This window comes from Plecotus auritus, assembly GCF_963455305.1.
Source record: "Plecotus auritus genome assembly, chromosome: 1".
NCBI lineage: Eukaryota > Metazoa > Chordata > Mammalia > Chiroptera > Vespertilionidae > Plecotus > Plecotus auritus.
Window position 1 is genome coordinate 192,262,505 of NC_137770.1, and position 17,938 is coordinate 192,280,442.

General features: G+C 39.0%; 1 protein-coding gene across 1 annotated transcript in view; it reads left to right on the top strand.

Annotated features, from left to right (window-relative positions):
- HPSE (heparanase) overlaps window positions 1-17,938 on the top strand; it is a 42,323-nt gene that overhangs the window by 16,810 nt on the left and 7,575 nt on the right. The window contains exons 4-11 of the mRNA XM_080677538.1: window positions 4,683-4,856; window positions 6,915-7,083; window positions 7,394-7,441; window positions 8,545-8,638; window positions 9,070-9,176; window positions 10,696-10,810; window positions 13,882-14,000; window positions 15,385-15,531. Coding sequence (XP_080533664.1) covers window positions 4,683-4,856; window positions 6,915-7,083; window positions 7,394-7,441; window positions 8,545-8,638; window positions 9,070-9,176; window positions 10,696-10,810; window positions 13,882-14,000; window positions 15,385-15,531 — 973 coding nt within the window. The remainder of the gene's footprint in view (window positions 1-4,682; window positions 4,857-6,914; window positions 7,084-7,393; window positions 7,442-8,544; window positions 8,639-9,069; window positions 9,177-10,695; window positions 10,811-13,881; window positions 14,001-15,384; window positions 15,532-17,938) is intronic.

Genomic DNA, 17,938 nt, shown 5'->3' on the forward strand with positions numbered 1-17,938 from the left:
GGATGCTGGACACTCTTATGTAAATATATGTGTGTTATGGTATGATGCCAGGGAAAGAGACAGTGCCAATTTTTAATGTCATTTAGGTTACTTTTGTCCCAGGGACCTCTCCATCCTCTCATACAGGAAGGGATAAGAGATTGGATAATGACTGAGAGTTGGATAATTAGCTGTGAGTTTTCTTTTTTTTTAAATCCTCACCCAACGGCATGCTTAGAGATAGGAAGGGAGAGCGTTGGGAAAGGGGATGGGGAAGAGGAGCATCAATGTGAGAGAGAAACATTGATCAGTTGCCTTCCATCCAGGCCAACCAGGGATCCAACCTGTACCCCAGGTTGTGCCCTGACCTGGAATCTAGTGGCAACCTTTAGGTGATGATGCTCAACCAACTGAGCCATTCCAGCCGGGCAGCTGTGAGTTTTCTTATTGTTCTAATTTTGAGGAGGGAGTAGGCTTTTTTTTTTTTTTTTAAATGGATTCAAACTCAGTAATATGTAGCCCTTATGCTATGAGATGTTACTGTTATGTTATAGGAGGCATATAATAGAATTTCAAGCTACATACATTCCAAGTGCATTTGCAAAAATGAAGAAATGGAAGAAGAGTAAAGTATGAGTTGAATAAATCTGCTAAAATGCAAACATTTCAGGTTTTTTTGAAAATGCCATAATCTTTGTACAGGGGCTAGGCAATAACAGTGCTTTATATCTGTAAGAGATATGTGTGCCTTACAAAGCGTTTTCACATGTGTAGTTTCAACCTTAGTTTTGTGAGATAGGCGGATGACGGTACCAGTTCTAGGACTGCAGATCCGTAGCTGAGGCGCATACAGGGTTCCACCCCCAGTTATTCAGTCTATAAGCAGGAGAGTGGGGCGTGGAACTCAGGACTTAGATTCCTGATCAGGACACTGTCTGCAATGTATAAGGCTAAAATATAGCTGTGAGTAGGCAGTTCCAGGAATTTTATAACAGACTCTGGTAATGGCACTGCCACCAAAGAGCTGTGTGATATTGGACAAAGCACTTCATTTCTTTGGGTGTCCATTTCCTCAAAGAAAAATGAGGGTGGAGGTTTGGGGAGAACTCAGTAATCTCAAAGGCCCATGCTGTCCTAAACTGCGGCTTTAAGACCCAGTGGAACGCTGGGCAGCTGGACCCGGAGAGCTTTGCACACCGCAATGTCCATGGGTTATGCATATATGCATACAAGTTCTTTGATTAATCTCTTCCCACCTGCACACAAGATTTAGTTTTTAAACGAGGAGAGTTCAAGAGTGAATTTCTATTTAACAAATGCCTAAATATACATGAAAATCTCAATAACTTATTTAGCATATAATAACTTTTTAAAAAATATATTTTATTGATTTTTTACAGAGAGGAAGGGAGAAGGAGAGTTAGAAACATCGATGAGAAAGAAACATCAATCAGCTGCCTCCTGCACACACGCTACTGGGGATGTGCCTGCAACCAAGGTATATGCTCTTGACCGGAATCGAACCTCGGACCCCTGAGTCCGCAGGCCGACGCTCTATCCACTGAGCCAAACAATTTAGGGCAGCATGTAATAACATTTAAAGATAACACTAGCCCTAACCAGTTTGGCTCAGTAGATAGAGCGTCGGCCTGCAGACTGAAGGGTCCCAGGTTCGATTTCGGTCAAGGGTATGTGCCTTGGTTGCGGGCACATCCCCAGTAGGGAGTATGCAGGGAGGCAGCTGATCAATGTTTTTCTCTCATCGATGTTTCTAACTCTCCTTCTCCCTTCATCTCTGTAAAAAAATTAATAAAAATAATATTTTAAAAAGTTAAAGATAACACAAAAATTACTCTGTTGCCACTATCAAAAAGTGATTATAGACTAGCTAATAATTTAAAAATTTGAGTTCAAAAGTTCTCAAACTTTTATAGCACTTTAGTGACTCTGATTTTTTTCACAGTGTATTTAGCCTAAAAGAAATACCTAAGAGTTTGTTAATAGGTTATTAGGTTCAAACAACCGAATAGTAATAATTCTCATCATGTCCAACAGACGTTGAAGTGTTTCCCTTGCAAATTTAAAAGAGCCTGCAATACCCCTGTGAGTAGGGTTTCCTGGTTAACTATGAATTTCAGATAAATAATAATTTTTTACTGTATTTCTCAAGTATTGCATAGAATATCCACTAAAAAGTATTCATTATTGCTTTGAAGTTCAAATTTAACCAGATACCCTGTATTTTTATTTTTTTATTTATTATACTTAATGGGTTGACATTGATTTATAAGATTATGTAGGTTCCAAGTGTACATTTCTATGATACATGATCTGCACATTGCATTGTGTGTCTACCACCAAAGTCAAAGCGTCTTTTGTTACCATATATTTAATCCCCTTTACTCAACCTGGGCAAGTGCCCTGACTGAGAATCGAACCATGACCTCCTGGTTCATAGTTCAGCACACAACCACTGAACTACATCAGCTGGGCTATTTGTCTTTCTTGTTTGTTCATTTGTTGCTTTCAGGTTTATATCCCACTTACGAGTGAAATCATATGGTTCTTAACAACCACACCAGTGAATTCATGGTGGCTTTCCAGGGTGCCTTGGCGCACAGTTTGGAAAACAAAGCCCTATAGCCCTGGGCCAGTTTTATAATATAAAATCCTTTTTATTTTAAATTAATAAATCATATACATGAATTTTTCAAAAAATGTTTTTAATATAATTAAAATTACCAAAATATTTTCTGACTGAGTTCATAAGTAAAGATATTTAGATTATTAAGCCTAGGGCTTATGTTGACTGATGAAGGTCTGGCGTGTGCATGTTGAGCACTGAGCTGCTACAATATGGTTTTTCCAATTCATCTGAGGTCATTTGAACAAAACCTGAGTGCCAGACCAAAGCTTCTAGTACCTTCCATGAGACTTGATTAAACAGCTGAAGCAAATGAAGTTACATTAATTTTTTTTAATTTGCCAGTCCAATTTTGTTGTCTCTTATTCATTACTAGCAACCCTGCACACAAATCCGTGCTCCAGTAGCTCGCCAGTAGCTTGCTTCTGCCCTCCTGTATCTCTCCGCCCGCTGCCCCGTCCTTCTGTAGCTCCCTCCGCCTCCAGCCCCCACTCATAGCTTGCTGCCCTGTCCCCTCCTGTAGCTCTCCACTGCCTGCTTGTATCTCGCTGCCCCACCCTCCTGCTGATCCATGATCCAGCTGTTACACGGTTGGTAGTTACGCTTCACAGTGTAACGACCATTTGCATATTACATCTTTATTATATAGGATAGTCACTCCTTAGGGCAGGAATTCCTTAGATTTAACAGCAGAAATACCAGGTGTACCGGTTAATAATGTGGATTTTTTTCAATAGATGGAATTACACATATGTTGATATATATACAATTTGATATGTATGCTATTTTGTTGTATTGACAGCAAGCTTTAAAACTTCATATGTCAAATTTTATGAAGGTGTTAACATCATAGATACTTTTATGCTTAAAAATGTTGAATTTCATGCCAAAAAAAGAGCATTTGCGGGAAGTTTTCATTCATTATTTTGAAGAAAAGTGCTTCTGAAAGTTATCGTATACTTCGGGAAGCTTATGGTGAACATGCTCCATCTCCAGATACTTGTGAACGCTGGTTTAAACACTTTAAAAGTGATGATTTCGATGTGAAAGACAAAGAACGTCCAGGTCAACCGAAAAAGTTTGAAGACCAACAATTACAAGCATTATTGGATGAAGATGCGTGTCAAACTCAAAAACAACTTGCAGAAAGATTAAACATTGCTCAGCAAACAATTTCCGATAGTTTACAAGCAATGGGAAAGATTTTAAAGGAAGGAAAATGGTGCCACATCAACTGAAAGAAAGACAAATGGAAAGCGTAAAAGTCATCACTAAAATGTTTCTTCAACTGCACGAAAGAAAGTCTTTTTTGCATCGAATTGTGACTGGCAATGAAAAATGGATTTATTTTGAGAATCCCAAATGCACAAAATCATGGGTTGATCCAGGTCAACAATGAACATCGACTGCAAGGCCAAATCACTTTGGAAAGAAGACAATGCTCTGCGTTTGGTGGGATCAGGAAGATGTGGTGTATTCTGAGCTTCTAAAACCAGGTGAAACCGCTAATACTGATCACTACCGACAACAAATAATCAATTTGAACCAACTTTGATCGTGAAACGACCAGAATGGGCCAGAAGACACAGCAAAGTAATTTTGCTTCATGATAACACACCATCACACCCTTCAAAACCAGTTAAAGACACGTTAAAAGATCTTGCCTGGGAAGTATTAACCCACCCGCTGTATTCACCAGACCTTGCTCCTTCAGATGACCACTTGTTCCGATCAATGGCACCCGAACTTTCTGAGCAGCACTTCAAAACGTATGAAGAAGTGGAAAATTGGGTCTCTGAGTGTTTTGCCTCAAAACAAGAAAAGTTCTATTGGGATGGTATCCACAAATTACCTGAAAGATGGGGAAATGTGTAGCTAGCGATGGACATTACTTTGAATAAAGCATGTTTGATGTTTCTCTTGAAATTATCGTGTTTTCTTTGATTATAAAATCCACCATTATTAACCGGTACACCTGGTAGTGAACTACGAAGAACAAATCTGGAGGCCTTCATCACTGTGGTGCCAACCCAACTATTAAATTATGTTTCTCTTGTAGGACGCTCAGTGGATATACTGTACACTTTTGCAAATTGCTCAGGACTGGACTTGATCTTTGGTCTAAATGCCTTACTGCGAACTGCAGACTTGCAGTGGAACAGTTCTAATGCTCAGCTGCTCCTGGACTACTGCTCTTCCAAGCGTTATAACATTTCTTGGGAACTAGGCAATGGTAGGTACCCCTGGGAACATTTCATTAACGGGATTCCCCTTTGGCGTTATTTGTTTATACTTAGGATGTTAGCAAATGTACTTCCGGTTTGGCACATTTGTGTGTTATGCCCAGATTTTGTGATTCCCAAAGACCACGAGGGAGCCGAGTCCGATGCAAAAGCAAAGAGCCTTTAATCGAGCTAGCTCGAGCTCAGTCCCCCCCCAACACACACACACACACACCGGCGCAGCGGCGAGGTGGGGAGAGAGAGAGCCCCAGACCCCAAACGCGCTGATTTATAGGGGGCCTGGGAGAGGTAGGAGGGGTGATGTAGTGTGGCCTCCGCTGATTGGTCGGGGTCAGGTTGCACATGGGGGCAGGGCGCAGCTTACTTTCCTCTTGCATTTCTATTGGCTAATTCAAAAGTGTGGGTTGGGCTCTTGGAGAGGTTCTAGGGCGGGAACCTGACTCCACGAGGTGGAGGACATGGAACAAAGGGAACATGGAGTCGGTCTCTCCCCGCCCTTTCAGTGCAGTGCTCAACAGTGCAACTTTGGGATTGTTTAAGGCAGAAAACTCCTAGGTGTATCCCAGAACCTGTTGCTAATGCCAGTTTATGATACATTTGAGCTGAGGACAACTTGAAACCAGCAACTTCCACAGTTCCCTAGTTTGCTTGAGATGTTCAGGGTCACTTTAAGCCTATTAGGCTTGGCAGGCTGGACTCAGGAAAACTGTAAAGCAGGCAGTTTGCTTTTTCTCTCCCACTCCTTTACCTGTTTCTTGACTTGTCAGTTAATCTCAGTAACGCCATTCCAACCCTCATGAAATGCTCAAGCGAGAAGTTCTCAGTGTACAATCCTAGCCAGGTCAAACTCCTGATTGTCTTCTTTTTTGCAAGGAATTTGTAAATTCTAACTAAAGTGCAAATGACTAGCCACTTCATTCAAACATATTTATAGTGCCTTTTTCACACATCAGCAAACGGAACTGAAGATAAAATGGGAAATGAGATGTAATAATATGATGAGCACTGTCCTGAGTACTTAATAATATTCACTTATTTTATCTTTTTAACCACCCTGACTAGACACAATTCTGACCTTCGTTTCACAGATAGTAAGAAATGCACCGAAAGGTTAGCTAAATAGCTTTGTGATGCTGTGCAACTCTTAGAGGATTCTTAGGGAAGTTAGGCTTTGCACCCAGGCAATCTGCCTCCAGAACAAGGTCTCTGCTCTCTGGAGACTTCTATTCTAGAGGTAGGGAGCCAAACCAACAAGAAAACAAGCCAAGAAATGATACATGCCAGTAGTGGTATGTGTTATGGTAAAGTCCAGAAGCAGCTTTTCTGACCAAGTTGCTGAGGATAACTATTAACCTGGAGCGCGGGCACACACACACACACACACACACACACACAGAATAGAAGGGTAGAGGCAACTGTATCTTAGGTAGATGATGAACAACTTTACTGTAGCCACCATATGCATAATAGGTCACCTGAACCCATCCTTACCCATCTCCCAACCTCCCTCCTTTCCTCCCTCCCTCCCTCCCTCCCTCTCTCCCTCCCTTTCTTCTTTCCTCCCTCCCTCCCTCTCTCCCTCCCTCCTTTTCTACCCTACAATCCCCAACTCCTGCTCTTCACAGTGAGATAAAAGAGTGATGTTATTATGTTTCCCTCTTCCTTGGGCCCCCTTTTGCAAAGAAAAGGTCTGGTTTCAGGGTGAAGGTATATGTGGGAAGTAGTTTGGACACTGTCTGTGCCTCCCTCCCATCTCTTCAGCTTTACTACTTCTAGGATCATTTGCACATATAAACCTATTTTTTTTAGCTATCCATTGGTATAAATCCCCATTATTAATTTCAAATTGTTTTAATACCCCGTCATACCTTAGTTATAGAATTCAAAATTTTGTTTTTCTGTAATATTGTCTTTATAACTAGTGGTTTTACTTTCCTTGACTTTGGATTCTAAGATTTTGTAATTTGAAAAATGTTTTGTTGCTATTATGTTTGTTTTTGAGTAAGAAATTTCTACATAAGCGATTCTTTTGAAAATTGCTCTTTCAGAACCCAACAGTTTCCAGAAGAAGGCTGGTATTTTCATCGATGGATTGCAGTTAGGAGAAGATTTTGTTAAGTTGCATAAACTTCTAGGAACATCTGCTTTCAAAAATGCAAAACTCTATGGTCCAGATATTGGTCAGCCTCGAGGAAAGACTGTTAAGATGCTGAGCAAGTAAGAGCTCGAGGAAGAATCACTTTTCTTAAAAATTGTATTTCCCTGGTGTAGAATCTTCAATAGTCCACATTCTATTAAACAGTTTTCTGCCTGGCTAGATGGTTAAGCAAAAGAGAAAACATTGACTGGCTTAGAATACCAAGGATTTGGGTCAAATGGTACCTATGATAAAGTTTGTAGTATCTGAGTTAGGAAGTTTGTGTTTGCCTGATCCTAAAGCAATAACCAGCCCATTTCTTGTGCATATATTGTGTATATATGTATATATGAGAATTTAGTGATAACATAATAGATTTTGATTTTGTAGTTTCCTGGAAGCTGGGGGAGAAGTGATTGATTCAGTTACGTGGCATCAGTAAGTACGTCTCCCGTTCTTTGTTTTTGTTCTTTTTTATCCAATTTATTGATTAATAAAATTATGTAGGTTTTAGGTGTACAATTCTATACTACATCATCTGCATATTGTACTGTGTGCTCACCCCAAGCCAAGTCTCCTTCCATCACCATTTATCGCCCGTTTACCTTCTCAACCTCCCTCTTGCCCCCTTACCTCTGGTAATCACTATACTGTTGTCTGTGTCTATGAAGTTTTTTTTCTTGCTTAAACTGTTCACCTTTTTCACCAAACCTTGCTATCCCTTCCTCTCTAACAGCTGTCCATCTGTTCTCTGTATCTATGAGTCTGTTTCTATTTTGTTAGTTTATTTTGTTCATTAGACTCCACATATGAGTGAAATCATGTAATACTTATCTTCCTCTGACTGGCTTATTTCACTTAGCACAGTACTCTCCAGTTTATTTTGTTCATTAGACTCCACATATGAGTGAAATCATATAATACTTATCTTCCTCTGACTGGCTTATTTCACTTAGCACAGTAATCTCCAGGTTAGATTTCCTTTTTTTTTTTTTTGGCCAAGTAGTATTCCATTGTGTAAATGTACCATAGCTTTTTTATCCACTCACCTACTAATGGTATGTCTTCTTAATACTAAGAAAGTACTGCTAGCTTTACTTACTGTTGTTTTTTTTCAAAAATGATTTCCATTTAACTGCTAATTGACTTTATAATTCAAGTAAGAATCACAGTGTCTCAAACAGCACTATAGTAAAATTTTAATATTAACAAAACAAAAATTTAAACTTATTTTAAATAATGTGGTGGTTTCTACAAGATCAAGGCACACTATCCTTTAACTCATGGGACAGATAAGTAGCTACAGCCAATATGCTTGCTGTAGAACAAGTAACCCAGGAGGCCCTGCACCGATGACTGTGTCTCCTCAAAACAGAGTAACCGATCCCCTTTTATAGTGGTCTTGCCTTAGTAGAACTTCTGCCTCTTTTTTTTAACAGGGAGGTGGGAAGATGTAATAAGAAGAGCAGGTTCAGCCAATTAACTTAAAAGCAGAAGGTAAAGGTTGTTATTTTTTTCTGATTATTTTCTAAATAATTTAGCTACTACTTGAATGGACGAACTGCTACCAAAGAAGATTTCCTAAACCCTGATGTGTTGGACACTTTTATTTTACCTGTGCAAAAAATTTTTCAGGTAATAGTCTTTTATTCTTTTAAATGTAAAACCAAAGTCCTTATTCGGTGGTTTAGCTAGTGCCAAATTCTTTAGATATATAAATTTACGTGTTTTCTAATCTTAGAGAACAGGCACTAATCTTATTCACCTTCCATCCCCTTAGCATCAGATCTTACCCGTAGATGTTGATTAGAAATGAAAAAATACTTCTAATAGCCTTTTGGTAGAATTAACTTTCATAGGCTATAAGAATGAGATTGTTTACATTTCTTCCACACCTAGAATTCCAATAAAAGTAAGTTGCCCAAGACCTAAATGATTGTGAACGTATTTTGTAACTTTATTGGACAAATGGGTCTGGGAATACAAGATTTTGAATATCATTAATCTCCAGCACCATAGTTGGTCAGCTTGCTTGCAGTTACCATGGAGACTTTCCTGTTTCATAGGTTGTTGAGATGACCAGACCCCACAAGAAGGTTTGGTTAGGAGAAACAAGCTCTGCGTATGGAGGTGGAGCGCCCTTGCTGTCCAACACCTTTGCGGCTGGTTTCATGTGAGTGAAGTAGCACTCATCTCAGGGACCAGATTTCAGCATGCTCCTATTTTATTCGGTTGAAATAACTCGTCAGCTAAAAATCTGATCAATGATGGTTCTGTGGCTGAGCTCCAAAATTTGTGCCAGATTTTGTAAGATAATGATTTACTAAAGCTTGTTGGACATACTGTATTTAATCATTGTATGAATTAATTGCTTTAGAAGTTCTGTTCTTTAATTTTGGCCCATGGCCATGCCAAGGATTCCTCCTCTAAAGAAGTACATTGTAAAAACAAAACAAAAAACGTTGTAAAGGAGTGTATCTACAGCTCTGACTCTGGAAGGATTTGTAGTACATGCTACACAGTTATTACAGACTAGAAGCCCAGCGCACAAAATCGTGCAGTCCCACCCACCCGCGTGCGCCTCGCCATGCACGCCTCGCCACGCACGCAGCCTCCTGGTGACCAGTCTTTGGTTGTTAAGGCATAACGACCACTGGGTTTTTATTATATAGACTAGAGGCCCAGTGCACGAAATTCGTGCACGGGGGTGTGTGTCCCTCAGCCCAGCCTGCACCCTCTCCAATCTGGGACCCCTCGAGGGATGCCCGACTGCCCGTTTAGGCCCAATCCAGGGAAGGCCAGGGCAGGCGGAAAGCTTGGCTTCCTCCATTGCCAGGGAAACCCAAGCCTCCTGCTCACTCCGTGGCTATAGCCATCTTGGTTGGGTTAATTTGCATACTCGCTCCTGATTGGCTGGTGGATGTGGCTTATGGGCATAGCAGAGGTATGGTCAATTTGCATATCACTCTTTTATTAGATAGGATTTCCAAGAAGTTTAGAGCCTGAAGTATGAGGTCACACCAGAGGACCTATAAATGAATTTAAATTAACTCCTACTCCAACCACCACAAAGTTGATTGCTTTAAACAACCAGTTAACTTACATTCCATAACTCCGTTAACACTCTCATATTGAGACTTATTCTCTTTCCTCTCCTACTTACATAAAGTAGGAGAATAAGCCCAGAATAAAGTACAAATTGTTTATGCTCTTGGGGGCATGATGAGTAGAGAAAAGAATGGAGATGTTTGTTTTGCCATTAACTAAAGATAAGGGGCAGGAGGTGTCCATAAAAGTTTAGGTGTGATCCTACTTATTTCACATTTTACTACTCCTGACTACATGGAACCTTGTAGTGTTTAGACCTCACATAGGGATGGGGAGGAGGGGTACCCTGAAAGACAAGGAATAATTGTCTGTGGGGGTAGGAATTTATCTACTCTGCTTTATAGACCATATCTTACCCTGAAGGGGTCTTCTATGGCATATTAACAGTTCTCTAGGATTTGTAATCATGCAGAAGTATGGGGACTTGTGAAGGGAAGGATAGTCTCCATTTAATTTGAGGGACTTATTTACAATTAATACCAGTTTTCTCGTTTCATAGATGAATAAATCAGAATAGTCAATAATTAGAATTAAGTTATTTTGTTTTCCAAGCTGGAAGAAAGCTGGGCCTCACTCTGTTCCAGGTGGCTGGATAAATTGGGCCTATCTGCCAGGATGGGCATAGAAGTGGTGATGAGGCAAGTGTTTTTTGGAGCTGGAGACTACCACTTAGTGGATGAAAACTTTGAACCTCTACCTGTAAGTGATTATTATTCTTCTATTTCTATGAGTAGATTAGACTATACTGAGGACCCCTGTATTAACCTCCTAAGAAATGTCAACCCTCACGGTAAATTCAGTGCTCTCAATATAGCCAAACCATGGAAAGGTTAGAGATAGTCCATTCTAACTTTTTTTGTATCTCAAGAGAAGAAATTGAGACGCAGGAATAATGTTTTTAATGTGAGCCATTTTGGACGTGGTGTGGGATTTCTTTAAAAGGGGTCATTTGAAATTTTATGACTCTCGTTTTACAAGATATCAAACTTGGATAAAAAATGTTTTAAGAGTAAATTAAAGTTAAAATTGTTTATAGTATCCAAAGCTTTAAAACTTTTTATGTCATTAAATCATAATTTATTTAACCTTAAGATAAGCCAGTAGTATCACATATTTGTTCAAAAATCTCACCCAAAGAATTGGCTATTTTATAATCATCTTCAAGGTATTTGTGAATTTTTAAAAAGTCCACCCTACCTCCAACTGTATCTGGTGCTAAATTAGGTAATGTAGCCTTTCTATCTAAAAAGTCACCTGGAATCTATCTGTGTCTAAAAATTGAAATAGTATAAATATCTCCCTGAGAGGTATGACCTTGATTTTTATTGTCTGAAATGATATTTGAGGATATGTTTCCTAAGAATAATTCCAAAAGGAATTATTTGAATATTGTAGGAAAGCTAAGAAAGTTTGCAAAAAGCACATACCAAAATATAAGCTAGGCTTCTGTGGTTTGTAGCTAGATTTCTCAACAAAATTGCTTTTAATCTATAGTGGTCCAAGCTCATGGAGCACACTGTTCATAACTTTTAGAAAATGCTTAGAAAAATGACCTTGTACAAAATAGAATCTGTCTTACCCAAGTGTATTATGAGCCATCTATAAAGTTAAACCGAACATGATAATTCATTAGACAAATATCCAGAATCTACTGCTGGCCCTTTATTAAATTGGCTTTGAGCAAGAAAGGTAAATAGTTTCTACAAAATTCACTTTGAGTACAATGTCTAGAAACTAGCCAGCTTATCCTGTCACTCTTTGTAAATAGTGCCAGTTATTTAGTGTGTTATCTAAATCTTCTCAGTGCCCTAGCATAAACCTTTGGCTTCAGACCCTTTTATATGCACTAACTATACTTCTTCCTCATGGTGCAGAATCAGCTAGCAAAACTTGCAAGAATATATGTGCCATATTACTATGAATAGGATCAAGGGAATTGGCCTTAAACCTATTGTACCTGTCTGTTTTCTTATTTGATTTGCATAACAATCCCAGAAGCCTGAAAGACAGGTATCTTAGATCTGTGTTTTTCAGATGAGGAAGTTCTAATTGAGACGAAGTCATATGATTTGCTCGAGGTCACACAGTTGGCCAGTATTATTCTAAAGAGCCCTGTACAAATCCTGGCTGAGGCCTACATGCTTTCTACCCTTCCAGGAACTGAACCTGCTCAAGTTATGTCTCTTGTGAAGCATTTCATTGATTCTACTCTTGTCTCAAGTTATGTCTCTTGTGAAACATTTCATTGATTCTACTCTTGTCTCAAGAGACGATTTGAATTTGAATTTAGGCAGAGAAACAGAAACTGCCTACTTTCCCTAAGCTCAAGAAGGAAGAGTAGAGGTATATATTGAATGGTTTATTTTTAAACTAATAATTATGGAAAATTTCAAAGTAGAGAGAAAAGTGTATGAATCTCCAGTCTTGTTTAATCTACAATGCTACCCACTCCTTACCTCCCACCTACTGTATTACTTACAAGCAAATCTCGGGTATATCACTTTATCCATAAATATTTTAGTATGTATCTCCTTTTTAAAAACATAACAATATCATTATTATACTTTAAAATATTAACAGTAATTCCTCAATATCATCAAATATTAAATCAGTGTTTCACATTTTTCTTATTGTTACAAATGTTTTAATAGTTAGAATATTCAAATCCACAACATTCCCATATAGAATTTGGTTGATATATCTCTTAAGTCTATTAATCTTTTGGGGGGAGTCTGTTAATCTTTAAGTTCTCCTTTCCTTTTTTTTTTTTGCCTGTTGGAATTTATTAATTAAAGAAAGCAGGTAATTTGTTCTATAGTGTTTCCCACATTTTGGATTTTGCTAAGTTTATTCTTTTAGCATGTTCCTCTGTCCCCTACAGTTCCTGTAAACTGGTAGTTAGAACTAGAGGCTTGAGCTTACTCAAGTTTTTTTGTTTTGTTTTGCAAGAATTCTTTGTAGGTGATGTTGTGTGCTTCCATCAACAGATTCATAATGTCTGGTTATTTTTCTTTTTTTCACCTTGATAGCTAGTGATGATTGTTCCCTAGTCCATTACTTATTAGGGGTGTTATAAGATTTTATTTTTTTTTATTTTTTTATATTTTTTTTTAAATATATTTTATTGATTTTTTACAGAGAGGAAGGGAGAGGGATAGAGAGTTAGAAACATCGATGAGAGAGAAACATCGATCAGCTGCCTCCTGCACACCCCCTACTGGGGATGTGCCCGCAACCAAGGTACATGCCCTTGACCGGAATCGAACCTGGGACCTTTCAGTCCGCAGGCCGACACTCTATCCACTGAGCCAAACCGGTCAGGGCAGGGGTGTTATAAGATTTTAAAGAAAATATTTTAATCTCTTAAACAGAAATTTTATTTTAAAAACGTGTGTGTGTGTGTGTGTGTGTGTGTGTGTGTGTGTGTGTGTCTAAAAGTGCTCTTTTGAGCTTTGCTTTCAATTTTTGGATGATAGACAACAGAGAATATTTAAATTGTCTCTTAGTCAATAATTGCAGTCTTGAGCTATAACTCCTAGCAAGTATGGCCCCCTGAATTGTGGAAACATAGTCCTCTAGTGATAAAAAGCAGCAAACAAGATATTGCATTCAGATTCATGGATAACCCAAATCAAACGATGAATCCTATTTAATTACCTCTAGAATAACAGTCATACTCTTTGTAGGATAACTACTTGCTTCATTTTGTTAAATGAAGAACTAAATAAAGGTCTATTTTTGTTCCTCCCCTCCCCAACCACCATAACTAGGATTATTGGCTCTCTCTTCTATTCAAGAAACTGGTGGGCACCATTGTATTAAAGGCAAGTGTGAAAGGTCAAGCCAGAAGCAAACTTCGAGTATATCTTCATTGCACAAACGTCAACCAGTAAGTATGCAATACACTTTACAAACCAACAAGTTTTAATTAGTAAGCACATAACTTCCTACTCTAACACCTGTTGTCCCCTCTCTATTCAGAGGGTCTAAGCTGTGTCATTATTTTTTTATTTTTCCCTTCATAGTGATATGGTGCCAGAGTCTAAAAAAACAAACAACAAAAAAAACCACAAAAAATATAGCTTAAACATCAGCATTTGACTTTTACAATGACTTTAATTATCATAATCCATAATCAAAATATACCCTAACTTTAAATAAAGAATAGTACCAATGTATTTTTTTAAAAATATTATTTTATTAATTTCAGAGGGGAAGGGAAGGGGGAGAGAGAGATAGAAACATCAATGATGAGAGAATCATTGATTGGCTGCCTCCTGAATGCCCCCCACTGGGGATTAAGCCCGCAACCCAGGAATGTGTCCTGACCAGGAATTGAACGGTGACCTCCTGGTTCATAGGTCATCACTCAACCACTGAGCCACACTGGTAGGGCACAATGCATTTTTATATGAACAGTTACTCCACTGAATGACTATGAATGAATATAAATATAAATTCATATGAATTAATAATTATATGAATATACTTATTCCCTTGTATCATATCTGATCAATTTGATAAGGAAGAAGAATTAAAGAACAAAATCAACAATAACAACCTTGTTTTCAAAAGTTTCAACCCAATTTATGGGACTGAGAGACCACAGAGATTTTTATAGTTTATACCCTGCCCTTGGTAGCAAAAAATGTTCCCAAATCTCATGGATTTTTCTCTTTTAGTTTCAGTCTGTCCATCCTGATAGGATGATAACTAAAATACTAGTTCTAGCCAAAATAGCTACCCAACATTTCCAATTGCTGGTGAGTGGGAACTCTGGATAGTGAGGGCCCCACTAAGAAGAAGTTGGGGAGCAGTTTGGATAACTAAATTCTGAAAAGTGTCAACAGATTTACCTTTCTCGTTTGCTCCACTCTTTTCATACGGCAAGAAAAAGGTTTGTAATTATAAACCATATGGTTTATAATTCGAATGCACATGAACCCACAAAATTCAACTTTTAACATTTAACCTTCCTATGTTTGAAAATGAAAAAGCCACCTGGCTCCCTAGGAACTCAGCCTAGTAACTCAGCAGCAAAGATCTCAGGGTACCCTGGCCCAGACATTGGTACTATGAAGAGCAATGTATAATCAGTTTCAAATAGGGCCACATTCGTGGCCTTACATCATTATAAAATGAAGGGTAAAAGGAGGGTCTATCGTCACTATAAATACTAATACTTAGTATCCATAATTATATTTGTAATCAAGTTTTTAATTGTTTAAGTGAGACAAATATTTTTATTATTGAGTCAATCTATTTGCTTTTAGCCCAAGGTATAAAGAAGGAGATTTAACTCTGTATGCCTTAAACCTTCATAATGTCACCAAGAACTTGCAGTTACCACATTATTTATTTGACAAAGAAGTGGACAGATACCTTGTAAAACCTTCAGGACCTGATGGATTATTTTCCCAGTAAGTACTTTTTCTTGTTCATTTTAAACTTTCACCAAATGTATCGGTGATTATCAGCATAGAGTGTTGATAGGGAGAAAAAGAAGCCAACTATTTCAAGTTTTGACAATTTTTAGTATTCAGGAAGTTTATATATAAATATCTATTAATACCGGTATACTCACTCTGAGAGTCACAAGCAGAAGGACTGAACACAAGCTAGCAGTTATCTTAGGAAGTAGATTGCATTTCAAAACACTTGATATGTCAAGATCCATTCAATATATTTAGATTATTTGCTCTAAAAATACTTATAATTCTTGGTAACACAGTCACAAAAGCAAAGCATACCTATATATAACTGCTAGTAAGGGCCTGGGGGTTGCTGTAAACTGTTATTCTAAGTGAGCTGGGCATGATTTTCTAACAGCATTAAAGTCGTTTTTTATTACTTAGAGTAAGGAAAAAAATAGCCTGAAATGTACCTTTTAGGTGAATTATTTGAAGTTGGTCCAGAGACCATTTAAAAGCCAGCCATTGAATGTGTATTACAAAAGACCATATTTGCCCTTGTGGGTGGCTTGGTTGGAGCATTGTCCTGTACACCAAAAAGGTTTGATTCCTGGTCAGAGCACATTCCCACATGGGAGGCAACCGATTGATGTTTCTTTCTCTCTCTCTCTCTTCCTCTGTCTCTAAAAGTCAATAAAAACATATCCTCGGGTGAGAATTAAAAAAAAAAATAGACCATATTTAAGAGACTAGCCAAGCTTTGAATACTTAGGCCCACAAACATTGTCAAATTTCTGTCCATCGTATGTTGGAAGGAGCTCTTTTCATCATGGTTATTCTCAGATTGAAGCATAAAAAATTAAGAGTTTACAAAATTCTTTCTTTCCATCTCCTCCCATCTTTGCAAATGCTATATGAGTGATGTTTTCAGTGACAATTAGCATCATAACCTGAAGGACAGTAAGAATGCTTTCTCCAAAGTCCTATCCCCCAGAGATAAACATTATTAACACTGGGTAACATACCTTTATTTTTCTCCCTATGCTTTCTTTTATTATAACTGTAAGCATACAACCTCTAATGGGAAAAAGAGAGGAGGAACCCACAAGTTTTCCCATGTCTTTCCATGCAGAGCCTTTGTAGATATTTTTAAAAATTTTTAATTGAATTTATTGGGGAGACATTGGTTAATAAAATTATATAGGTTTCTGTAATACATCATCTGTATATTGTATTGTGTGTTCACTACCCTGTAGATGTTTTTAATGGGTTGCATGTTTTATAAAATACTATGGCTTACTTACCCTTTTCCTCCTGTTTAAACCTTTTTTTCCTGTTTTAAATAATGCATATTTGGGTAACAGATACTTTTCTCTATTTGGGTTCTGACCTTTTTAAAGTGGGTCTTTTTAGCATATTTGTGTCTGATGCTGATAAGGGAAATGCTTTTGTAAAGTAATTGAATAATAGTTGTAGAGTTGCAAGTGTCTTAGATCATTTTAGTCCAACTTTAGGTCAGTATCTGATTCCTCCTCTGGTGAAGCTCCCGGCCTCTCCTGGTGACTGTTCTCGCTGGTGGGGACAAAGTGAGCCTCTTTGTGCCTTTTTTCTGCTGCTCTTAGTTCTGTTTTCTAGGGCAGAAGTTGGAAACTACACCTCATGCCTATGGGCAAGTGGGTTTAGACAAGTGGTTTTTCTCTTCCTGGTGAGGAAGGTTGGCATGCACTCTGATAATTTTTTATTTTTAGCGAGGGGCCCAGTGCACGAATTCGTGCACCTTGAAAGGAACTGTGGGCCTCAAGGCTGCGGTGGGCACAGGGGTGGCTCTCAGCCAATCCTCTGTGCCCCCACCCGGCCCCTTCTGCCGCAGCCCCCGTCCCATCTGCTGGCAGCCCCGCTCCCGCTGCTGCCACTGCTCCCATGCGCTGAAGGCGCTGGCCCTGCCGGCATCTGCTGACAGCTCAGAGCAATTGGGGCTGGCACCAGCAGCGGGTGCGAGTGGGGCCAGCAACATCAGCAGGTGTGAGCAGCCGCTGCTGTCCCACTCATGCCTCAGGAGCAGGGGGAGGTGGAGAAGCCCTCAGGGGCAATCAGGGCCGGCAGTCGCCACTCGCACCCGCTAATGGCACCAGCAGCAGGTTCAAGCGCTGGGCGGGACCGCGGCGCACGGGAGCAAAGAATTTTCAGTAACCACCAGAGGCTTGCCCCGATGACAGCAACTGGTGCTCCGCCTTGGTCTGGCACCTCCGCTCACCTGCTCCACCATCCCACTGCTGCCAACGCCTGCCATGTTCCGTGCGTGCCCCCTGGTGGTCAGTGCATGTCATAGCGACCAGTTGTTTGGTTGTTCCGCCGTCTGGTCTATTTGCATAATTAGCCTTTTATTATATAGGATTAGTTGTCAATATTTAACAAT